The 26,393-nt window shown below is 36.0% G+C and overlaps 1 protein-coding gene across 1 annotated transcript in view; it reads right to left on the bottom strand.

The window, feature by feature from the left end:
• MGAT5 (alpha-1,6-mannosylglycoprotein 6-beta-N-acetylglucosaminyltransferase) overlaps positions 1-26,393 on the bottom strand; it is a 109,519-nt gene that overhangs the window by 36,127 nt on the left and 46,999 nt on the right. The window contains exons 4-9 of the mRNA XM_015868886.2: positions 18,760-18,836; positions 17,395-17,484; positions 8,980-9,051; positions 7,668-7,829; positions 5,955-6,124; positions 4,931-5,065 (exon numbers count right to left, since the gene is read on the bottom strand). Of these exons, the coding sequence (XP_015724372.1) occupies positions 4,931-5,065; positions 5,955-6,124; positions 7,668-7,829; positions 8,980-9,051; positions 17,395-17,484; positions 18,760-18,836 (706 nt within the window). The remainder of the gene's footprint in view (positions 1-4,930; positions 5,066-5,954; positions 6,125-7,667; positions 7,830-8,979; positions 9,052-17,394; positions 17,485-18,759; positions 18,837-26,393) is intronic.

Here is a 26,393-nt window from a genome sequence, read left to right as displayed (position 1 = left end):
AGGGTCCACAGGACTTCAAAGGCAGAAAAAAAAATCTTAATATGAAGAAAAGCCCCCCAACATAACAGCAACTTATACACTGCCATATGGAAAGACACTGATGCATACAAGAGTACAAATGGAGCCAATTTACTTTGTTTTTAAATCTTCACAGAGATCTTTCAAGCAAAAAGAAAGTCAAAATATACAACAATTCACCAAACAACAAAGCTGACAGATCAGTTTCCTTGCAGTGTTTTATGTCAACTGTTCTCAATGAAAATATTTTACAACAGTAGCAATTATCTCTGCATTATACAAAATACTCCAGCACGACCAAAAAAAACTGCTGCACTGATGACTCACTGAGTAATAAAAGGCCTCTTATTTCTTGGCAAGCCTTGAAACAGAATTCTTACCAAACACACAGCAAATGGACAGGTACACGAGTGCACAGAAAGGACAAAGGGAGAGAGAGCTACTGAAAAACTGCAACACGATTGGAGTTTGTCAAACCATACATGTAAGGAGCAAGGCACTGCAAGCAATCAACTCAAAGTGCTTTGTTTCCTACCTTCTTCCTGTATTCAGATGTAAGATCTACAAGCACTAATACATAGTGATAAGGTGTAACTATGGCCAACACAAATAAGGATTCTGAAGTAGTACTATGAGAACTTCAGTGCAATGGATAATAAGGTCAACAAGGAAGCAGAGAAAACAAAATCAGTATTTACAGTGTTAGGGTATGAAGGGAATCAGAAAGACAAGACAAAGATCACAGCAGAAACAATTGATGTCAGACTGATTAAACTTCTCAAAGCAGATTAAAAAACAAACTGCCACATATCTCCTCTTTAAAAATACTAAGCTGAACCACTTTTTAGATTTCACAAAGGTAATGCTGGAAATACTGAGACCTGGTGTATTTTATAGTGTATTTGCAACCCAATGAAGCTAGGCAGTATTTAAAATGAAGTATGGCATTTCTCTCTCACCTAAAAACTGGAAAGGAAGGGGTACATCACTATCAGAGAACAGAGCATTGTCTTGTGACACACTGGTGTAACACCACAGAGTATTTTACAGTGACTGTGCCAGAAAGCACTTTTCCCATCTACAAAGACTTCTACAAACCATAGAGGAGTTCCAAACAGGGGATCAGTGGGTAGCAAACAGAAATATTGACATTAACATCTTCTTTCTTCTGACACTGATGTAAACACATTTTGGAGTTAAAATAAAATTAAAAACAATAATAATAAAAATTAAAAAAATAAAAAATAAAAGGACAAAATGATCCAGAACTGTCACCCTATTTAAGCTTAGCATTTTTCTGTAAGCATTGGACATACACACAATCTTAACTAAGCTGCCCCAGTGGAAGTATTTATACACATTCATGCACATTCTTCTCACATCTGAGGTTATATTTTTACTGTTTGTCCTGCTTCTTTGTCTATATGAGCAGCACATTCCAGCAGTACCCATCGCTGTCAGCAACCAATGGTTCTGCCAAAACAAAATATTAAGTGAAGGTCATGCATATGCCAGTGGCTGCAGACAGACAGCAGATACTTTCCTGGGAGCAATCTGGTCAAAACCCAATCAGTTCAAGTATGGAAGCTCTGTAGGTGCACTGAGCCCAGGTACAGCAAAGTGCCAGCATGATACATGGGCTCCAGAGTACACAGGCTCATGGCCAACCAGTACAGATCGAGAGCAGCTCATGGCTGCATTTGCAGAGCTTGCTGTTGGCGTATTAACTTTCAGGCCACTCAGTAAATTATTTCAGAATGCAAAAACTTAGTCAAGAAATATTCCTCTTCAACCAGATGTATTCTAGAAAACATGTAAACATCAGGAATGTTGCTCATTTTTCAGGGTACTTGTCATGTTAATTCATTTCAAGAATAAAGGCAGTTCAATTTTGGGCATATGGAGTGAGTCACAGCTAGAGAGGCTGCAGCAAAATGAAAAAAATACCAGACTCATCTGTGCTGTAATGGAGGATGCAGGTGATAAGCGTTGAGCTACCCTCCTCAAACCGTAATAAAATACTAATTTTTATGTTACTTCCTTGCACATAAACAGCATTTAAATATCCAGACTTGAAAACAAAAAAGCACAGCATGTCTAGGCACCCCTCTGCTTAAACATAACATGCACTCAGAAAATGAGATCTCTTTTGATATATTCATGCTAATTACAACACCATTATACCACAGATAAAACACATACTACCGAGAGTTGTTGGTGCTACAGGCCTCAAAAGCACAAAGCACTATTTCAGTTGCTCAGAAACATCTCTCAGAGCAGGTCATTCTTTTAAGCTAGTAGCTCTAGGAATCTAACTTCAGATTGCCAAAACCTTCTTCAGGGCTCAATCTCTCACAAAGATTATACACAGTACTTTTATGGAAGGACAGAAGGCAGAAATTAATTCCTACCTGAAGTGAATAACGAACATGCATTTATTTATAGTTGAGTCTGATCTGCACAAAACAGACTGAGCTGACCAGCACATGACTCCTGAAAAACTGTGACACCTTGAAAGAAATGTTCTGCCTCATAAGGGAATAATTTCTGCTGTCATTATATACTAATAAGTGAAGAAGCAAAGTATGTAAAGAACAAGGACTTTAAGGCAGCTACATCTATGGTAATGTTTACTTTACAGAAGTGAACTTAACACGAGCATGTAAATATGGTCTTTTATACCAGACTTGTCCCCTTAACTTGAAAAATATTATTATTACAAACTTTATGAGGTAACATACAATGCTGAAAGAAAAAGTTTGCAAGAGAATTCTTAAAAAGGAGATAGCTTGCTTGAAACTGAATTAAATTCATCTGCTCTGATCAATTCTAGTAGTTTCCACTAGACTCTAGACCCTGCCTTGTACACTGACCTTGGAGAATAACACCAAGTCACTACAGACATCTTAAACATATGAAAATCTGAATTACAAAGGAGCGACCCAAACACACGGATTAATTATATTTTAAAAGCCAACGGAAGGAAGTGCAATATAGTAATATTCTAGAGGCAGGCAAGTAGAGAAAGATAGGAAATAATTTATTCTCCAGAACTATCATAGAATCATAGAATTACCCAGGTTGGAAAAGACCTTGAAGATCATCAAGTCCAACCGCAGACTAACCAGTACCCTAACTCTAAAAACCCTACACTAAATCATATCCCTAAGTACCACATCCAAACGGCTCTTAAACACAACCAGGGATGGCGATTCAACCACCTCCCTCGGGAGCCTATTCCAGTACCTAACTACCCTTTCTGTAAAGAAGTTCTTCCTAATATGAGGGAATAAGCAGAAACATGAAGCAATGGGATAAAGAAAGACACTTAAGTATAGCTGTATGAAAGAATGGCTGTGGCATTTTTGGCAAAAAAATCACTCAAGAAGGATAAATATGGGTGATTTGTTTTTCAGCAACATTATAAACTAGATGACCTACTATTCAATCCTCTGATACTCAGTGCTGCAGAAGAACAATTGATTTAATTATCGTCTTCAAAGCCATCTAAAAAACTCATATGCTACTAAGGTATTTATTTATAATTAAATTTCATTCCACTCTGCTTAAACAGAGAATTCAGTCATTACCACATACTAGGAATCAATGAAAAACAGACTGGCTGCTTAAGACTTAATGATTCATGAAACACACAACAAAAACTGAAGAGCTAATGTGATAATCTCAATGTCATGGCATATCTTCATATCTTTGCTAGAGAATATGCCATATAGGAAATTAAAAAAAAAAAAAAAAAGACAGGGAAGAAACATTTTCAATTTATGCTCATGGTTTTATATCCTGACCACAATACTGTAATATTACCATCTAGTAATAATCACATCTGGCAGACAGACAACCAACTGTAGCTCAGTGGAAAATGGGATTAGCTTTATTAGCAGAGTTCTGGAAACCATAATATCCATTTACTGCTCCGCTTCAAAGAGATTAGGAGTAATCTAATCTGTAGTGTTGATCACAGTACTCTCCTTTAATATTATGCTGAAAAGATATAAGGCTCTAGCAAATCCTGAGGCAGAAAGAAAACAATTCTTCCTTCAGAGAACACCTTTCAATAGCATTTATCATGTAGGATTTACTGGACTTCATGGATCACAAAAACAGCTAATTCAACTAGGAACTGAAAAAGTAGTAAAAGTAGTACTGAAGTCAGTAGTTTAGAATTGGTTTTATTTCATGCTGACATAATACGAGAGTAACACAAATGAAATTTACTGATTTCAAGTTACTAACAGAAATAAATGTGGTTCTGTAACTGCAGACAATAAGAAGACTATACTGAGCAATTTCTTTTGACCACCATCTTCCATTCCCAAAGCAAATAGATTACAAAACAACAGTAAGTATTAATACTAGCAGGTTTATTCCTTACATCTACCCCTGAAGAAAATTTTCTCCTTAACATTTTTAGGTATGAGACAAAGTACTACACTGTTGTTGAGCAATAAAATCTGAATAGACAAATCTTCACAATCATCAATCCAGTATGGCTACAAACACTGACAAGGAAAACATCCTTGAGTTATGCCAACCAAAGAACAAAATTCAATAATCTTTTAGTCATTATGGAACAAAAGTTGAAGGTGTTGGTATAAAGAGAGGGTAAGAAAAAATGATTTCTCTTCAACATGATATAATTCACAAAGACGAAAAATGTTTAGGTCTACTACAAGTACAACAGACATGCTCGGGAGAAGTGGCAAAGGGGGTATGCAATGCAACGAAGTAACAGCTCCTTTACTCGAAAGTGTAAGGGGCAACAGAGAACTACATTTTTACTTACAAACAATTTCCAATTCATGTAAATGTACTCACTCTAGTATTTTGACATGCCATTCAATAGCAGCTCCTTAACAAAGCAGTTAAGAGGTCAAATATCTATTATACTTACTGATAATGCACCCATGATGGGCCAAGTGTTTTCTTAAACTGAGTGAGTCCCACTATATCAATGTAGATGAGTTCTACAACTTTATCTCCCTGGGTAGGGCAGCCAGATCTGTTACCTACAACTTTCTTCATAATTCTAAACAAAAAAAAAAGAAGGAACATGGAAAAGTATTACTTTCGGAACTATCATGATTTCATGCTATTTTATTATTTACATAAATAACTCACCTTTCCAAAATAAGCCAGTCTTTTCCTTTACAAATCAGTAGCTATGTAAGTGCCTAAGATCCTCAATATCCATTAAATAGTTCTTTATACATCAGTAAGTTGCTAATTTTCGCTAAAAGACTCTCTACTTTTAAAAAAAGAAAGTAATACAGTCAGAATGTTTAAAACTTGTGTTTTGAAAGTCATCAAAAACAATTTCAGACTTCCAGAGGCAGCTCTATGGTGTAAGATTTGAAAATGATGCCGTTAAGTTTGTTACTAAAAAAATGAAAAGCTATAAAAAAGGTGCATGTTCTCAAGCTTAAAATAGTTTAATTACGCTTACGGCTGTCTGCCTAATGCACAGCAAATGAAAGATGAGCGAGGCAGCAATTTGACCTAACATAAGTAATAAACTACATAAAAAATATTGTAAAGTATTAAAACCTTTATTTTAAAAATCAGATACTGATTGAATGATAGTATAAACTGAAGAAGAGGACACAGAATTAGGTTAAAACTTCTTACTGCAGCTAGTTAAAGCACCTGGGATGTTAAAGAATAAGCTGCTTAGTTTGAATTTTACAACACTCATTTATGAAGTCTCGAGAGTCGGAATCTACAATGAAAACACATTATCTTTTTCACAGCACATATATTTAACTCATGAAAACAATCTTCTCTGTTTAGTGAATTATCACTTTCATTCTATCCTCCAAGAAATTATATGCTCTCCCAATAGAAGCTTCAAGAGTTTACAGCTTCCTTTTTTTTTCCCCTTCGTATTCTCATTTCAAAATTGAAAGTAATCTCCTTACTCCTTGAGCTCTGCCAGTGAAGCCGAAATCCTGATATCATGGCCCAGTAAGTAGAGAGATGTAATTAAATCACTCCACTGGACTAATTCACCAAGCGGGCCACCACTAAATGCATTCTCAGCAATCTTGAATCCAGACTCTTTTGTCAAAAGCCCGAGGTGAACGAGAATCTGGAAAGAAAAGTTGTATGTTACTTATGGACACTAAACATGCAGGTAGCACACTTCACAGCATTTCTCCTTCTCTTTAATTCCAACCATCTACAAACAGAAAAAAAAACAACAAAAACCAAACACAAAGAAACATGAAGTCAAATCAAAAGCCAACAATCAACAACAACAATCCAACACCTCCACCTTAATCAGAAACCTTGTAAATAACTTAATTTATAATTTATATTTAGTAACTGTAAGAATGATACCATATTACTTGCATTATTGTGGGCCAAAATCAGTAATAACATTCCAAATTTGGTATATTCACATTTGTATTCTGATACACTTATGCAACAGGACAGTTTAGTTCAGGAAAGATATGTTGTTGTGAACAAGCCATTAAAAACTAGGAAGAACTTCATAAGAGTGGCACTGGAGGAGTTTTCTCTGCAGTTCCTTGAAATTTGTGTTTAACTTCCAAAGTTCAGTTCTGTTCCAAATACTTCAGCACTTCACTATGTCTTTGTTATTTGAGTGTTGGTACATGTAGTGCCAAGCATAAAGCCCCCCGGACATCAAAACACTTCTCACTCACTCTTTAATGTAACATTCATAAAAACATTTTGTTCTAACCCAGAACTGGACAAATTAAGGTGAAATCATCACGTATTTTGCAGAGCAACCTTAAAGGGCTTTTAAAAGCACAGAATAAGCACTAGAACATCCCATCAGAGCTGCCTGAGCAAGACAGTACTGTTTCTTTTTATATCTTCTGAGATGCTATATGTCTGTACTAAGCAGGCTGGATTGCTGCTTGAAATCAGCAAAGCTTGGCAGACTCTGGTATGTAACAAGCCTGAGAGCCACAACATGGAGTCTATATTTCACGCAGGGACTGCTCCTTAAACAAGGAGCCAACCTATGGTCAGGTAGGCTTCAAATGTAGTAGGATCACGACTGCCTCTCAGGGTTGGCTCCAGGAAGCATAATGCAGGAAGGGAAACTATTGTGTTTACAACTGTTGGCTTTACCTTTACTAGTTGTAAATAAAAAATAAAAATTAAGAGTGAAAACAAAACAGAAATTCTGGTTTCAAGAGTATCATAGACTGATCATACACCAGACTCACTAGAGGTCAAAACAGATCCAATCAAAAGTTGTGATCAACTCAAAGTCTCCTCCAATCCAAAACAAAGACATCATTTAAAATTCTGTACAACAGTAGTTTTCTGCATGTATCTAAAACATTCCTGTGTAGCCAGTTTCTGTTAAATTCACAGTTCCTCCTCTTTAGAACCTTCCATATAGTTTCTCTTTAAGTGAAGATTAAACGGATGAGAAATTTTTTTCAAAAGCTACATTATTAAACGTTTATAAAACTATGTGTAACCCCCCAGTGTAAAAATAATTTAAAACAATAAAATACCCTTTGAAAAGGAATAGATGTGAGCCTTTTAGACATATTTGATCCTTCTACACCAAAGTCACTTTTGGAAAAGCAGTTTTAAAGAAGGCTAAATGATTGCAAGTGTCAGGAGTGGAAAATGTTTTAACTTACCTTCTTTCGTTTTCTATTCTCCAAATTTTGTTTTTCTGCAAGTGATTTAATTGCTTCAATCCAGGTATCAGCCATCCGTCGGATACGTAACGTCATCCACCTGAATTCCTCATGCCTTGACATCATTTTGTAGAGAGGATCAAAGTTGATACGAATTTCAGCCTTCATAAAAACATTTAAAAAAAACATACAAAAACCCATTAATGTTATTCTTCAAACTGTGTTCCTCCCAGAAGTGATGAGAATCCCCAAATGTGAATTCTAAGCTTTAGATTACTTGTTGTTAAAATGCAAACCAATGTTAGAAAAAAGATATATTAATAACGTTAAAGCAACACTGAGATATTAGTTCAAATATTTAAGATACCTCTATTTAAATAGACATTTCTAAGCCATATAAAATAGTTATTTTAGTTAGTAGTACTTAGTTGCCCTAGAATGTATTTGAAGCATTTCAGAGTGTATTTATTTCCACATGACAAGACTTGGTTTTGTTCCTGTGTTTGCAAAATGCATCTTTAAAACAAAATACTAATTCAGGAAGTTACACTTAAGATTTAGATATACTACGGACCTTCGAAATGCAAGGCAGTATCTGAAAATATCATTAAAGCACAACCTTTACTACAGTAATACTTTAAAAGGAAATATTAGTTTTCAAGCTAAATTGCTAAATCAATCTAAAACCAATTAGCTTTTAGACTACATGTCAGCCTATATCTACTTCTTATAACCAATGGTCACATGCAGCTCAGCAATTATTTTAAAATACTTAAGTGCTATACAATTAAACTAAAAGAGTGTAAAAATTCAAGAATATAAAAGGTTGTTTCTAATGGAAAGAAATCAAAACGTTACAAAACTGAAATCGACCCAAGGCTCTTCTGCTATAGAATTGTTATATACAAAGCTCAGTTTTATGGGACAACAAAAATGGACAGTTTCATATATGGGTAAAGGAGCAATTGTGGGATGTGACAATATGACCACATAAAACAGGAAACTGGTGAAGAGTCCACTAGAGTTGTATCTTAATCCATGTACAGTGCTTCATAACCTAAAGTAAATAAATGTTTTTAGTGAAAATCTACAACCAAGACCGCAGAAAGTTGAAGAAAGTACATGATGAGCTACAGGTTGTACATGCAGAAAGTATACAATGCAGCTAAAGGTTCTTCCCTTCAGCTTTGTGGAACTGAGGAATAGCAATGGTAAATTCTAGTCTCATTAGCATTTACATGAAGCAGGATTCCAGAACCTTTTGCAGGAGCAACAATACTAAGCTGTTTTTATGTTTTAATGTTTTTCTTACCACTGTTTTTTGATCAGTTTCTTCATTAGGATTTTTTGCTCTCCAAGGTAAACGAGGACACCAATTTTCAACCTGTAAAACAATGAAATGAAAATAAATAATTCTATACTACTTTCAGCTCATTTATCCAACTCTGACTGCCTTTATATCACACCTTTCTGCATTTCGAATAAGACATCAGCTGATCAGTAACTCACTGCAATGTAAACCTGCCTTTTGTAATATGGCTTTCAAAATGGCTCTCTGCAATTCATCACTTTTTACCTTGCAACAACCAAAAGCAGCACTTAGACGTTAGATCATAACAATAAATACATGAGAGAAAACTCAAGTCAGAGATCAGCTGTTAAATGCTCTAAATGAGGTTTCTCTGAACAGCACCTAAACGCTCTCAAAAAGCACTAAGTTTTCTATGCTTCTAGAGCTTTAACATTTTGCCATCTCCCTAGCATATGTTTATTAAAAAAAAAAGATTGATAAAAAACAAGGAACAATGCCTTGCAGGAGTAGGCAAAATTTTAAAAGGATGAATTAAAAATATTCCTAATTGTTAAGTAAGAATAACACAAGTATTAACAGCTATAATTCTGATGCGAACAAGCAATGCAAATGCAGTACTTCTAACAGCTCTTCTGAAAATAAAAACCACCTCTATGACAACCAGTAGGTAGGAAAAAAACAGAAAGTTAAAGAAAGTCACCAAAAGTGCCTGTGCTATCTCAACAAACGTCACTTGTCCTATGAAATGTACATTATCCACATGGAATGATTTGTCCCTTTACTTCTGTGAAGAAAGAACCTCACTGTTGGAAACAAACCCACGAGAGCAAAACATAAGCATAACTTTATTGTTAAATGGGAAAAACAAAATATGCCAGCTAGAATACCCCATCACAAATGGTTAAATTCACAACTTGCAGAGAATCAGAAATCAGCGTTGTTCTTAAGGGGCCCTCCAGTCACAGACCTGTCAAAACACCATTTTAGCTTAATCGTGCTGCAATAAGCCTGAAGTATTAAAGATTAAGGGCTTAAGATTGTACCGAATGATTGCCTAGAAGAGCAATTACATGAAAATAATAAATTAACAGGCATCATAACCTCATTAAAAGGAAGAAATGTAGCAAGGTTAAGTTCCTTGGACAAATTATATAAAAGCCTTAATTTGAACGTTACAACTTAATCTACTCAATATATTTAATGCAACATTTGATAGCAGTGACCTGCAACTTTGTTTGAAATACCTGATTAGTCATTGGTCTCCAGCTCTGCAAAGCCTGCAGACTTTGTAGCAATTAACAATACTGAAGCAAGTTGTGAATCACTGGTAGAAAGGAGTTGCAAGCTCCGAATTAAAAATAACGCACAGACCCAATCTCTCTCTGAGTACTTTTCCTATCATTAAAGTTGATCTATAAGTCATATCTATATGCCATAGGATATTTCAAGTATTACTTTATATGCTCTTTTCCTGGCTTACATATTTCACACTGCGCCATCACAGACCTAAAAGAACTGAAGATTTTTTCCAAGCTGAGTATCTTGCTGAGCAAGAAACAAACAGTACTTCTGTGCTTTTAGAAATATTCCATTGTCTTTCCAATCTAAATGAAATTACAGTAATTCTGTTCACAGAAGCATTTCAGAAGTAGATACAAAGTACATGGTTGGTCTGGCATTCATTTTTCCCTATGGATACTTAGTGAATTCCTTTTCTCATTTGAAAAAAAGTGAGAACAGCTTAACTCATCACAAGATTTTCAACACATGCTCTTCAAAGTCTGCTTGCTTTCTTATTTCAGGTCTGATAAATGTGTGGTAGGAAAAAAAGGATTGTGCTTATTTTTGTGAGTTAGTGGCTCACAGACTTAGAGCTGCTGGATGTTAAGATACTCTTGGTCAATAAAGACCACAGGCATGCATGCATGCATCCAGGAAGAATATATTATGCTGATGAAACCAGCCAATATGCTGTTCCATTCTTCAGAACACGAGTTAATTTTACAGATAATTAAAGATAACAGGAAATTAATAAGTCATGGTTGGAGGAGAGACAAAAAGGAAAAATCAGAACATGATTAGAGTGATGGCAAGAAGTCATAAAACTCAAAACTCAATACTGAAGCTCATACGACAGAAGTCACTTGTAGAACAGATGTTATCATTTCTTTGCCTACCTCTCTTGCCTCATGTGACACTAAATCAAATTGAGCACTCTGGCATTTCCTGCCCAAACACACAATTTCTCATTTCTAATCTCATGATCTACTTCTAATGGCAGCTCATGGCAGGAGCAATGGTTTCATGAGAGCCTTTACATGAGCTAGAAAACAAGTGCCTTTTTCTTTTTTTTCCCTTTAAATAAAGAACCAAGTACTGCCACTTCAATTAATGACCTCAGGGTTTTTCACACAGAACACAAGGATTCCTATACCAAAACATGAAACCTAGAGTGGTTAAGTAATTTTCCTGGTTGCCCTGCATGGCTATAACACAGTCCATAAAAGTACTAATTTCTGAAGAAAGCTCATAGTTGCTCTTCTCGGTTTCACGTGTTAACCACTGCCATGTCAACGTTTTGTAAACAAAGATAAGTGCTACATTTAATGAAAACAAATGCAAGAGGATGCTCATGAAACAATCTTTCTCCCAGAAAATACCAGTAAAAACTTAATGCTGATTTACTGACAAAACACAAGGAGATTCTAGGCTTCATTATATTAAGTACTTGATTATATTGAATACTAACTTATAACTAGAGGTGTGGTGATAAAGAAAGGTGAGGAATTACTAACCAGTTCAGGATCTCCTTGGCTTTCAATCTCCTTATCCTTATTGCAATAAGTAACAACTGACATATTACATGCTCTTTGAAAAGATGTCATACTTGAAACCTGCTTCTGCCTCCTTGCTCCCTTAATACTCACAGGAAGTTGCTCTGCTAGATCTGTTGATCACCTTTCATTGTATTTTTATTTTTTTTTAAGGTACAGATAATCACGTGGCCAAAAGCAGGAAGTTGGAACAAGATGAAGGAAACCAGCAGTATGTGTTTAGATCTTACTCTTTAACTTTTTTATGTATTTTACTTGATTGTTCAAGAAAATAATAATAAAAAAACAGTATCAACTAAGCTCTGAAGAAGGCACGGGGAATCTTTTCCTTTTTTTTCTTCTCCACTTTCCAGGGCTAACTTTCTCTCACATGTTTTGCAGTAGTTCTTTTTCCATGTTGTTCTCTCAGTAGCAACCTACTACACAACAGAGCAAGGAACTTGAATATACTTGTAATAACCTGGAAGCTGTCTGTAGCATGGCCAGTTTGGGTACTGTCCACATTGAATGAGTGCTCTGCCAGAAGCTCTCCCACGATTGCAGAAAGTTCTTTAAGTCTTCAAAAGTGAGTTTAACAAAGCAGAAGATGAAGGATATAATCTAGACACCTGGCATAATATTCATCCTGGATTCCTCTGCATGGCAGGTGCAGCCCATTGAAAGGGAAAGGGTCCCTTCCTCTTTCCACCTCATCTCTGGAGGTGCTCAAGGCCAGGTTGGATGGGGCCCAGGGCAACCTGGTCTAGTACTTGATCTAGAAAATGTCAACTCTGCCTGTGGAAGGGGGGAGGGGGGGGTGGAGCCTGTTGATCTTCTAGGTTCCTTCCACCCAAGCCATTCTGTGATTCTGTTATGTTGCACTAAAGAAATGCAAAACATTGTATTAGAAACTGTCTAATGCATGCTGTAGCAGCTGGGAAAATGAGATTTATACATCTTCAGACTACAGTTTGTATTCTGGAAACAAATCCACATTCAAATTCAGCTTCAGTTTGCATTTTCTGCGTCACCCCTCCCACAGCAAAAGTAGTAATGTAAAGAACAATACTACAGTAAAATAAACAAACAAAAACAAACCCAAACCACATGAATTCTGTTTCTTTCAAGTCTGAATAACTAAAAATAAGACTTCTCTCTAGTGATACAGTAGGAATCATGCAAAAGTTAGAGGAGTTCAAAGACTGGTCACTGAAGCAACTTTAGCCTTTTGAAGTATTGAATTCACTTTGAAGAGGAGAACTAAGCATTGCGCTTGTACCTGAAAGGTGAGTTGGAGATCCAAAGCCTGGGATTTTCATGAAATCTGCCCAGCTCCAGCATGCAAATCTCTCAGGAAGTAATAGAGCAAAAACAGAGGGAGCTTCCCTGAGCCGTGGAACCTTGCACTACAACAAGGTTTTTTGTCATGGCTGTTGTTAAGCTGTGAAATTGTGCCCAAAATTAATTTCCTAGAAGATATTTTTAAGTTTTATTCTTCAGCTGCAATCTGACATTTTGCAGTGAAACATAATTTTTTACAGTCTAAAAAATTTCCCCCCAAGAAGCAATGTCATCCATTACATTTGTAACTGTGACAATTGCAGAGTAGTGTTAACCAATTGCCTTTCTCATAACGAAATGGTAATTTTAAGAGGAAATAATTCTTCTCAGTAAGTTTGTACCATAGTTAAAAGGAAACCAAGTTCCAAGTATTCAGAAAGCAGAAGAGTTAGCTTACCTTCAAATTTCACCATTTCTAATCCTTTCCCTTGCTCTGCCATTCCACAAAATACAAGTCTGGTTTCAGAAAATACGAACCTGGTTTTGTTATTCAGAACATTTGCAACTCCTCCAGTATTTCAGAGGCTACAGAGCACTCAACTAGTTACAGAGTGCTGCACATCTTCCAGCAGGAGTGATCCGGTGCCTTCAGCAAAGCAGCAAGCAAGAAGTTCAAAATCCTTACAGCTTTATTTGCAAGTCTGTCCAGGACAACTTTAAATAAAAAACCTAAACCCGAATGTCTTGGCTTCCATGCTTTGCTAATCTGCTCAAGCTGCCAAGACATATGCAGAAAAATGGAGAAAAGCTGTTAAGCGGTCAATTATTCGTACTCCTGCAGGACAACAAGCAAACAAGAACTGCTAGCACTTGTGCAAACTTTGCAGAAAAGAAAGCTGGTTCTATTTTGCAGACATACATGTTGACAACACAACCAGGGCATACAACAGGTACTCAAAGATTGAGTTTTACTCCTCACTTTGTTTCTAAGACTTGACAAGTTATTTTGTCTCTCTGTGCTTCTGATCTCTACTACAAAACAAAATATAATATTTTGTGCTCCTCTGTTTACAGTTTTGAAATTGATTCACAACAGAGAGATGAGTTTAATATCCTAAGTGAGTCATTCCAGAAGAAAAAAGCAGATCTCAGAAGAGAACAGAAGGATATACATGTTTGTCACATTGAATCTGTAGACAGGATCGTAAGAGCAAAAGTAGGCACACATAATCTGATGTATACACTGCCCTTTCAAGCAGAGGATGTGTACACAGCCATCTTATTCCTAGGCTGCTATCTTAAAGTGAAAAATCCTAACATTAATATCCTGCTAGAAACACAAAGCATTTTAATACTTTAAATGAGCAGTTTTGATTCGAGAGCTCTGTAGACACATTTATCATTCCGCTGTACAACCACACTATAAACTGTCAACTCTTCATCCCTGTCCACTTTGACAAATTACTTTTGCAACAGCATTTCCAGTTATCCTTAGCAGCCAACACACCTCATAAATCCACATCATTGTAGTGTTATTAGAATTTCATTTCATGCTTGCATTCGCAAACATTTAAGCTTTCAAGCTCTGCTGCTGGGCATTAATCATGGAATTAATCATAGGATTAAGAATGCCAAATTTAAACTCAAGGTTAATAACATGCTCAACCAATATTAGTTTTACGTTCTGTCACAGGGACAAAACTTAAATAAATAAACAGACAAATATAAGATCTTTGTCTGAAGTTTCCAAATATACACACAGATGAAGGTACTTCTGTGTGTTTTTGTTCCATTATGAAACAGAAAATTGCAAAAATTCTGTTTCTTGAAGAAAATTTCACATCCCTACAATTTCAAAAAATCATTTGACTTCCATTAACTGACAAAGTCTGTACAGCAGATTAGACAACAAAAGTGAACAGAAAAATTCATTAAGATCTACAAGTGTAATATCTATAAAAGCACTTGATACAATCTTATGCACACAGTTAATGCGATTTAGAAAATATTTCAACATAAACTAGCTTATTTCACAGCATTCTAAGAAGTGACACCTAATGAATCCTCTTACACCATTTATCAATTACAGGATAACAACATAAGAATGATTTCTACATACATCTTCCTGCTAGCTTACAAGCAAAAGGCCAATGGCTTATAGTATTTCCTAAAAGAATAACTGAACTGCTATTTACTAATACAAATTTTCACTCATGTTTGACATTTACTAACATATAGTAACATATTTAATGTTACCAAGTAATACATTTACTGAATGCAGAGCTTTAAGTGGTAACTTTTCCCTGCTTCATCAACATTTTGAAAGTTTGATTCAAAATTTCTCTACAAGTCTTGAAGTTTCAGCTGAACAAAAGAATCTGAATTATCTTTCACTGCCATAACTGAGTTCCAGATCAGAACACTATTAGTGTACAAGTCCCTGTAGACTTGGAAGTTTATTTGAGGAAGTTACTATCTACTTGGCATACTAACACATGAGTACAATACAGTCCTGATCCAAGAGATTGGGTCCTGGCTACTGGAACAATAATAGCTACAACGTGCAATAAAAATTGAAGAAAGGAAGACTGGGGCAAGAATGAGTTCACAACTTGCACTATACCTTCAGAATTTTTATTTGTATGTGAAAGAACAAGTGTTTATGCATATAGGAAGATGTCATGTCTCCAACACAGTTATGCCATGCTATTTAACACGTCAGTAACTGGGAATAGTACGTAATAACAATAAAACCCTAAAAAGTTGTTTTATAAAAACATGAATGTCCTGTACTCAGCATCCTTCCTGGAACGCTGAAGCACTTCATATAGGACTGGAAGAAAACAGCAATGTAACTGATGCACCTGAACGGTGGTTATCTGCATCGGTACAAGCAAAATTGATATTCTGAAACATAATATGCATCAGGATCAACATCTACTCACATTTTACCATGAGGATGAGCTGTAGTATCAATTATGAAAATACTAACAGCATCAACAGAGTTTTCAAAACTGATGATCAGAGAAGACTGTCACAGAAAATACTGTCACAAGAGTATAGAATATTTAATTTGTCACTTAAGAACATCAGATTCTCATATTCAGTTGACAGGTATTCTCACTTCTAAGATACATCCGCATTAAAAACATGAAGCATCAGCTGGCTGACTGCACACAACAGCAAAAATACAACTCCACTGACACTAAAAAAAACCTTTCAGTAGAAACTTAGATCAACTTCAGATGGTTATGAAACTGTACATTCAGATTTTATAAGAAACAATGTAAATAAAACAGTCATCCAGTAACTTGTCCATCCCAGCTTTACAGCCCATACATTAACACTACGCGCTAGTACTGAAGTGAGTCAAATTTGCAGTTCAAGGCAGCACTTTTTATTCCTTTGGATAGGTGTTCAGATACACATAAAACTACTACTTCTACTTAAAGCAGAGCCTTGAGAAGTTCAGCTATCATTAAGTGAGCAACCAAACAGAATCTGCTTTAATTACAACTGAGTTACTTATGTAATAGACTTACTGTTTTAATTTCAGATAAAGAATTTAAGAACTCAACCTATTCTCTCCAAATCTTCCAGTAACTACACAATTAAAGCAATTTCACAATTCTGCAACCACTTTAGCTCTCCAACTGGTTTACAGGTAGACATTTGCCATGTATCTATACTACTACCCAGAGCAGCTGCTGTAAGTTAGCAGAATTTTACTAATAAGAAGGAAACAGTCACATGACCAAATACATCTGACTTTCTGGCACATAGACCACAAGCTGAGCCCACAGTAAAACTCAACTGATAAAATTTCATCTTGGAGAACACATATTACTTAGGAAACAGGAAATCCTTGAGGAACAAACAAACAAACAAACAAACAATAAGGGCAAGCACCCTACTCAGCTGTGTACAGAACTGGGTTTTGGTTCTGACAGACACCAAAAACATTAACCAACATTATCTGCAAATTCACTCAAAAATAATGACTTTTGGGGGTTATTTTCTGTTATATTCAGTATTCAGATGCAAAGATCTATGATAAAGCTTCATACTTCAGTTAAACAGGATATCTAGTGAAAACTCACTGAACAGTGGCTGTTTATACTAACTCAGTTATAAACTTTAAGATTCTCCTTGCTAGAAAAAGCTGGCGGAACTAAGAAAAAAAGCAACACAATTCTTAATAATTCTGTCCTAATTGTTTTCTGAAGAAAATTATGATCTGTTATGAGAAATTGCTTGAAAATAGTTAACAAAAACTCTGGAGGCACCATAATGTTCCATAATAGATAAAAGAATCACTGACCTCACTGAGGTAAATAAAAAAGGAGCATGTGGACCCGTCTACACCATAACTTGCATAACAGGGATCCGATCGCCACATATCTTTCATCCACTGAAACAAAAAAAAGATACAGTCTGTTAGGTTTAAGGATCACATAATGACTCTAATTTAGACTATTTCACACTGAAGTCAAAAATAACAGAAGAAAGCTGTGAGTCACTATATCCAAACAAACAAAAATGACAAATAACCAGAAGGAAGTTTGCGAATATTTTGCAGCACACTGCTTGTCAGCATTCAACTACACTGCGGAAGTAATTACATACCAAATTTAAGTACAGTTTATACAATGTGATAACCACACAAACAGAAGCAAATATCAAAAAGAAAATATATTCAAGGGTTCACATGTGGGTGTGGCTGGAATTGACTTCTACTGCCCCTGTTACAGCTGCTCTGGAATGTAACAGGCTGTTTGAATTACTAAGATTGGAATCTGCCTGATTCTGGCAAGAAGCTGCCATTTCCAATGAAGCAAATGATTCATTTAAATTCTTATTTTAGCACCCGAATGATGTATTACATAGCCACTTCACAGCCAGAAAGTGAAAATGGACCAAAACACAGGCCAGAGAATCAACAATTAGAGATTATCTTTAAACATAAAAAATTGAAGAAAGCCCACAAAAACAACAACAACAACAAAAAACACACACAAAAAAAAGAATCTAAGAGTTTTATGTACTGAAAAAAAGGTAACAAACTTCTGCATGTACTTTTCTAGTTGTTTACACCTTCAGTAAATAAATTGTAATACATGATAATTATATGTGAACATCCAGCAATTTTACTTTCAGTCCAACTATTAACACAGTCCAACTATTAACACATCATCCTTACATTTGAAATGTAGTTTGGAAAAAAACCAAAAGCCTCAGCTTTACTAAGTTTATTATTTTTCCTTTCCAGTAGAAGTCTGATGATTTTCCATATTTAGTCTTTCCAGCTGCAATACTAGTAAAATGTATGATTTACAGAGAATTAGATATAAATTCTCAAACCAGAATGGAATGAACTTGCTTAATTTACTTATTTCTAATTATTCTAATTATTTCTAATTATTTTCTCCATCTAAACGAAGTTTTAGAGTAAATTGATTGATAGATGTCATCATTCTGTACAAAGATGAACATCATCCCTTCTGTTTGGAAATGGAACAGCTTCTCTATTGGGAGCCTAAGTTCTGAGTTTTGTATTGACGTGTACTTCTAAACATCACCTTTTGGACTCAACTTTTCTTCTTTTACACTGCTGTGTAGTGACTTCTTGCAAGAGATATTCAGTTTTTAAGAAAATAAACATAAATTAAAAACAGGTCACAGTTACCTTTATTTTCCCTTCACAGTGAGGAAAACCATCCATAGGAGGCAATTCACACTGTTCTTGGGCTCCATTTATGAGATCTAAAGAGAAACATAGACCATAACTGAATTCCGTTTCACAGTTCAAACAGACAACCTAATGAATCCCTCCTTTTAAGAATCCACATCCAGACACAGCTGAAGAATCCTACTATGTAGCATTTGTTATAACATTAAAATGCAGAAGACAGCTCTGTTTCCCATCGTTACTATATTATCTTTTTTGAACTAGTTAGAAACAGAGGAAACATCCTTGTAAGATATTGGACGTGAAGGGTTGGGCAATATTTCCCCAGCTCAGTGTGCACATACTGCCCAATTAGTGTACTCTTGCTTTTGTTCCCAGGTTTCCACCATCCTTGTTACTGTCAGTGCTTTCTCCTTTGACTGAACCAGATGTGAGTATATCTTCTGTAATTCTATGGAAATTTGAGATCATCTCAAACAGGTACCATCAATGCATACTTTCAGATAGATTAAGAAGAGAGCATGAAACAAATGGAACCCTGGGGATGCTTATCTATACATCCTGATCTTCCAAACCTGATAGAAGTAAGAGGTTCTTTCCAATGTGGAAAAGTACACAATTAGGTCTGACATAAATGCTGTTTTTGATGGAAAATAGTATTTAAGAAATGATCTAGGTGTTTATCCTTAATTAGGATTTATAGCAATTAAAATGCAAATTATGAGACCTCTTTCCAGCTAAATCTCGGAACATCAGGCCAACAGTTAGAAACACAGGAAGTGTCAAGTCAGTACAGAACAATACTAGATTAGACAATCCTTTCTCTTAAGCCTTGAGTCATGACATTAATTTCCATTCTACAGACATTTAGGTGTTTTGAAGCTCTTAATTCTCACTGACAGAGAATTATTAAGCACCCACCAAACACATTAGTGAACTGAAAGTCAATGCATTGACAAATTGAAAATACGAATGTGAGCATATTATAAATCTAGGAGCTCACGGATGCTTTTTAATGCAGTGCTCTATTAAGTGAGGTCCTGAGACACTCAATAAATCGCTGAAAATCCACCCTGATGTTTAGATAGCAGCCATGTGTTCACTTCATAAATGTCTATGGCTGCTTAAAGATTAACAGCACTGCGTCAGAGATTGCTAGTGCACAGCAGGAGAAACTGAACTTGTGAACAATTATCAGTTATTTCAGTGCAAAGTCTGGCACATTCACATGACTGACTTGGCAGATCTAAGCTAAGCCACCTGACCTTGCACCAGAAAAGGTACTTCTCCTTTGTTGCAGTGCATGAGTAAAGAGAGATTGGGTAAAGTCACAAGCCTCTGACGTTGCACTATTTGAACACTATTTCACAGGTACGGGTCTTCATTGCTCTCACAATTAAGTGCAATGTCAGGGAGTTCTGTTTGTTTTACTGAAGTTTTATAGCCCCCAAGAGAAAACTATGGCACAAAGAACAATCTGCAATAGGGAAATGATTTTTTGTTTGCTTCCTAATCACTCACTAACAGAACAATAAAAAGAAAAATCTGTGAGTACTACATACATGTTTTGCCCCTTTCCTATATGCACATCCTTCAAAGAAAGAGTTTTGTAAGTGGCTTAGAAATTTTTGTGCTGTTTTTTCTCAGTCTCGCAGCTCGAAAGACTGGAAATAATTCATAAAGATAGTAAGCTTAATAATAGTTACCAGTAATAGAAACAAAGACTCAGAAGAATAGTTATTCAATAGTGATTACTGCTTGGTAGGTATTTTATTTGTCACAAGTTCTAAAATAGTTCTATTGATTAAAACCAATAAAAAAGCCACAATACTACTGAACTTGCAGACTGTGATACCAGCAGCCTATAGCCTATCTAGCCTTCTAAGGACCAACTCTTCATTCTTCAGAGAATGCAAACATCTTAAGAATTTATCATGACATAGAAGCTTGCACACTTAGGAATACTGAAGCCAAAACCCAGATTCTTAAGACTAGAGAGAAAAAAAAAAAGCATATAAAAAACCCCTCATGATTATCCATAGCGCAGATAATACCTCAACTCAAAGTATTCCTATCAGGAGGTCTCACAAAAGCAGAACTCTCCTTAATATCAAAAAGACAGAGTAATCATCATCTCTCTTTTTTCTGCTTCGATCAATCAGTAAATGTACTATTCTTACTTCAATTCATGGAATGTTCTTTTTCCTTCTATGTCTGTTCAGAAATCTGGCATTTAAGGTTAGAAGCAACACGACAGTTAAAAGTTTTTTTTGTTTGTGCAAGATCTCCCTCCTCTTCTCCCTCTAATTAAAACATTCTGAATTTAATTCACATTTTCCTCTCCAGCTGGTAAGAGAGAATTTGCAGTCTGAGCTGAAAGAACTATCAGCGTATTCAAAGAAATCAACGAAAGGTTACAATAATTTTAAATGCAGAGCACAAAATGCTTTCTACTAACATTTCAGAATCATCAGTAGCAAAAGCATTGGTATGGTTTAGAGAAAATTAACTTTCCTACTGCTAGTCCATCCTCACACCAGCTGTGCTGCTGTGTTCCATTAACACTACTGAAATCAATGCAATGTTAGGAGATTTCAAGTAGCAGTCAAGTGGTTAATCAAAATGCAGCCCAGGGGACCACTAACAGCCCCTTTCAGCATTACTAATACAGCTTAGCACTGCAGTGGAAAATAGTCATGTGTGGTCCTCTGCACAGTCATTATACTGTGCTGCAGTGGTGAGGCTTGAATTCTCCTCAGCTCCACGCTGTTGGATTTGCAGGAAGCAAGCTGACAGAAAAGTGGGAAAAGCTGCTTGCTATTATATGCTGTGTGGAAAAAGAATACAATGGATATGACACAATAAATATGAGCCTAAGCAAAGCATTACCCAAAGAAAGCTGTAATCTTAGCTACAAGAATCAGTGCAGCCCACATCCTATTGCATCCGGTACACCATGATGCTTTGTGAGGACTAGTTTGTTTTTCAGTGCATGACCGTGGATAATATTGTACCTGCTACTTTAGCTAAGAAAAGCCTTCTGCGGTGCTCTTGAGAGGACAGCTTTGGAAATTCAAAACAACAAGCAATACTTGAGCTTTTTATTAAGTTGCCTCTTCAAGCACAGAACTATGGAATAAGCTATAGCTACAGACAGTTAAATTAACTTCTCCTGCACATATCAAAGTTCATTGGAAAAAGCCATAGAAATAAATGGACTGATCATTAAGTTATCTGATTCTTCCTTCCCACCTAGAAGCCTTCAGTGTGTCACCCCAAAGCATGCAGGACAAAGTACATGGAAACACAAAGACAAACATTCTTTTCACCATAGTAACATTAAACAAGAATGGCTCTTTCCATCATTGCTGAAACTGACTTGTCAGTTTGCCTTGCTACATGTTCACAAAGGTGCCAGATATCTGACAGGCATCTATGCCTTAGATGACAAATACTGAAGTCTGCAGCCAAATTAATCTTAACATCTTTAAAGTCACTCAAGTTGTTAAAGTGAATTCAACAGCCTATACATCAGAACATGGTCATGCATAAGCTAGAAATGCTCTGGAAGCTATCATCAGATACACCAAAAATACTGTCCCTTTTTGTGTAGTGTAACATCCAGCATCCTGAAACAGAACTGCTCTTAGTTTTGGAAGAAACTCTCCAATAACCATCAATGTTCAAGGGGATAGTAGGGGAGAAATTTGACATTAGCCTTCACTTGCTATTCTCATGGGAACAAAAGGCACACTGTTAAAATCTTCCTAAGTCACATTTTTCAATGCAAAATAACACTGTAAACAGCCAGGCTGGCATAGTTTTCAGTGCTATTATACTAAGATAGTGACAATTGCAAAAACTTTTTTTTTTTTTTTTTAATGAGCACACACAGAATTACAGCAAAGAGAACGGACTCAGAGAACCTTCACCCTCATTTAAGTCAACATCTTCATTTTAACAAATGTTTTTTAGCATGCATACTACTTATTAATACCATTATGTTTAGCAGTGTTCTAAAGAATGAGGACTTGTAACAGTTTCCTTAAATTAAATTAGTCTCAGCTATCTGAAGTACACAGCAAGGGTTCGCAGCTAAAAACAAAACCTACATCACACAAAACCCACACACTGCTTATCAGAAAAAAAAAAAAATAATCACATGAAAACAGGACAGACTCTTTGATTATTTTTGTGCAGGGACATTGTCCTATGTGATGAAATATACTTAGTGGAATTCTATTCTACAAAGCCATGAAACTAAACAATGGTTTATCATAGAAAAGCCCTAGTGTTAAAAACCAAATTGCCTAAATGAAATCCATCTTGTGCCTGTCACGTGGATCCAGCCATTCAGCTGCAATGGAAGCTGTGATGTGGAGAAGCTCTGCTTGAAAGTGACATGATTTCACATTTACCATTTCTACTTTATCAGCTTAAAAATAGCAATTTAAGATTTACCTAGCTTGTTATTATTGGCAGTGTCTGAGAAAAACTCTTATCTGCTATGCACCTATGTTTAGATTGGTACCTGCTCACATAGACAAGAGAATATTATTTTCCACAAAACCAGAGAAGATGGCTACCAAATCTCTCTAAAGCTTGTCAGTAAACCCTGGACAACTGAAAGCAGAGGAGACAGGAAAAAAAAAGATTTCATTGCATCTGACACCTATAGGCTGAACTCTTGTAAACAGCTCCGTTAACATTTTACTCTTCCATAAATCTGAGGTTCTGAAAAAGTAGTTGAAAATTGTCAGGGTCAAATCAACAAGGTTGCCTGGCATTTTTGAGGAGAGAAAGAACAGAGAAAGTATGCTTATAATTTTACACATGGACAGAGGAAAAAAAAGGAATACGGACTTTTTCTCAAGCTATTCAAGCTGTTAGACAGCTTTGCTTGTTAACGTCATCCATGCAGTCCCTCGGCTCACATCATCAAGTAGAGATCCCATGCTCAATTCCTTTGGGATTAGGATTAAAAATATTTGAGACAGAAAGAGCTCCTACTCCATTACCCTCTCACTCAAACCAAAAGAAACGCAAAATCAGTCTGCTCCTGGAATCATGGTATGATTCAGTCTGGAAGAGACCACCAAGTTCATTCATTCCAATCATCAACCCGAATGTCTCAATGAAGGATTCTATAAAACCAAGAGGAAGAAACCAGAGGTAGCAACACACTACAAACACTAAACCTAAGCAAAATACAGATGTGAATAGTTGGTAGATTCAACACATAAGTGAACAATGTAAATTGTCTGAAGATCCAAAGGGGAAGAGAGATTCTGGTCTCTAAATTTAGAGAACTGAAGAATGAATCAAACATGTTTGAATTTACCTCCTTCAGAAGGAGCCAAGCTACAGTCCTTGCTAGATCCTCAACATGTCCTCCCACTGCTACCACATTCTTATCACGAACAAGTATAATCCAGATGGATTTTCTTCAGATCATTTAACATGCCAAGAATTTCACACATCACTATGAAGTGCTATCTTCTGCTGCAGATTTCACCACTGCTGCCTCAATTCTACAGCACACTTGACAGCCAGAGGTAGAACAGTAAAAGACACCAAAAAACAACAGAACACAACTATGTTTCTCCATACTTTTCCAAACAGAGAGCATAACTGATAAGGAGACTTCTAGAAAGTAATGATTAGCTAATTCCACACAGCCCCTAGCTATTAAACACTCAGTGATTTTCCAAAGACGTTTGTACATCTGCCCCTAAGTACAGTAATAAATATTGTTCAAAGCATATATTTTACTTATGTTAAGTAATGTCCAAATAGCAGCCTGTCTTGGGTTTCAGCATGATAATGAGACTGCTATCCTAGAACTCACGGGCTCTGTGCCAAGCAATCTCTATCACATGAATTTAGGCTCCTGTGGTCAAAGCATAGGCTAAAGGATTGATCAAAACTGTTCTAGAAAGCCACAAACATTTCTTTTGGGCTGCTGTTACAAGAGATCAAGAGCCACAATGGCTACTGCTGGGTAGATTAAATTCAGGTTCTGGTTGTATTACTAATCCTAAAATAAAGATAGATAATTGCTTCAAAACTGCCCTCTTTTTCCTTCACTGACAGGCTCCTTCACAGGAGGCATTGCTCAATCCTTTATGAGATGATGGTAATTTTATGATGTAATTTATGATTTTTGCATGATAAGTTGTAAACCCTCCCAGTTCAACAACAATATGGGACTCTGGACTCTGTAGCTCATATTATCTAACATTTGCCACAGTTCATTTACGTTCTGTTTCTTGAATGTTGGTTTATTTTATTTTGAATCTTTGTTGCCCAGATACTGGATGTTTTATCTCTTCCTAAACAAATTTGCCTACCTCATCATTTGCATACTGGTGCTATCATTTACTTATCAAGAAAACCTACAGAAGACACTGATAAAAGCTTAAGATGACTTTCAGTTGCCCTTCAAATAACCTCATCCACTTGTTTTAAAAGTAACAACAAAAAGTTGCAACATTATTTATTGGGTCTCTCCTCATTCATATGATTCAGATGACATTTTCCATCTATTTCTCCATATTTGAGGCTGTAATGGTTGTGTATCCCCTTATTAACCCTTGTGTAGAGCTATAGGTACCTGTTGCCTGCACAACACAAACACACAGGAGATCTGTTCCGGCATCTGCTGTGTCCACTCAATGTCTGGATACATATATCCCCAAAGGAATATTAGAAAAATACATAGAATATTTGTTTTTGGATATATATATATATATATATATATATATTGCTAGAAAGAAAATGACAGATAAAATATCAAGAGAATTTGGTAACTTTTGCTTACAAGCAGTACATCGTAAGCAACCCTGTAAGTTTCTCAGTTACACATAACTCTCCTGAACCAAGTTTAACACACAACACCTGTATGGGCACTATTAAGTATCCTCTGACCCCAGCTCTTTGAGAAACACTGCTGCCTTTTTGAACAAGGTGATTTTTCAACCGCTTTTTCAGCAACTGCAACTGGCAACTGTTTCTCAAAACACACCCTCTTCAGCACTGTGTAGACTACTCACATACTGAAACACAAACTTGCATCTAGGCTAAAAGCAACATACAAGTGAACAGGAGGAAGACAAACATACGTTTTAATATGATGAACAGAATTCTATTTTTGTACTGCTATTCTGGTTGTCTATATAGAAAATCCAATGTGGTCCAATTGTCAGTGCCCTTAAACTTCCTCAATATATGGAATTTTGCAATCCATAAATCTGAATCATAACTACATACCTGTCACGGTTATTACAGTCAGATAAAATCAGTTAAGAAAAAACACAGACTAATTCTAGTTACTGGACTCTGAAACCAAACTATAATTTTTTCATTATCATGTTCCTCCACCCAGCATTTCAGAACTGTTCTTACAATTGTTTTCTGAAATACAGGCATATACCTACAAGAAAGGATTCCGTTTGCAGACAGGCTTTGGAAGGAGAAATTTTCACTAATCATTTTTCTGTTCCTCCCAGCTTGCAGATAAAAAAAAAAGTCTCTTTCTGTTTGTTTTCTAAATTAACGAAGGTGTTAGCAATACTTGCATCAGTAATTGCAACACTTACTAAGTTTATTTTTGGAATTCAAAGCAGTAACTA

The sequence above is a fragment of the Coturnix japonica genome, chromosome 7, assembly GCF_001577835.2.
Source record: "Coturnix japonica isolate 7356 chromosome 7, Coturnix japonica 2.1, whole genome shotgun sequence".
Classification (NCBI taxonomy): Eukaryota; Metazoa; Chordata; class Aves; order Galliformes; family Phasianidae; genus Coturnix; species Coturnix japonica.
Note: the sequence above shows the minus strand (reverse complement) of the source record. Positions and strands in the feature narration are given on the sequence as shown.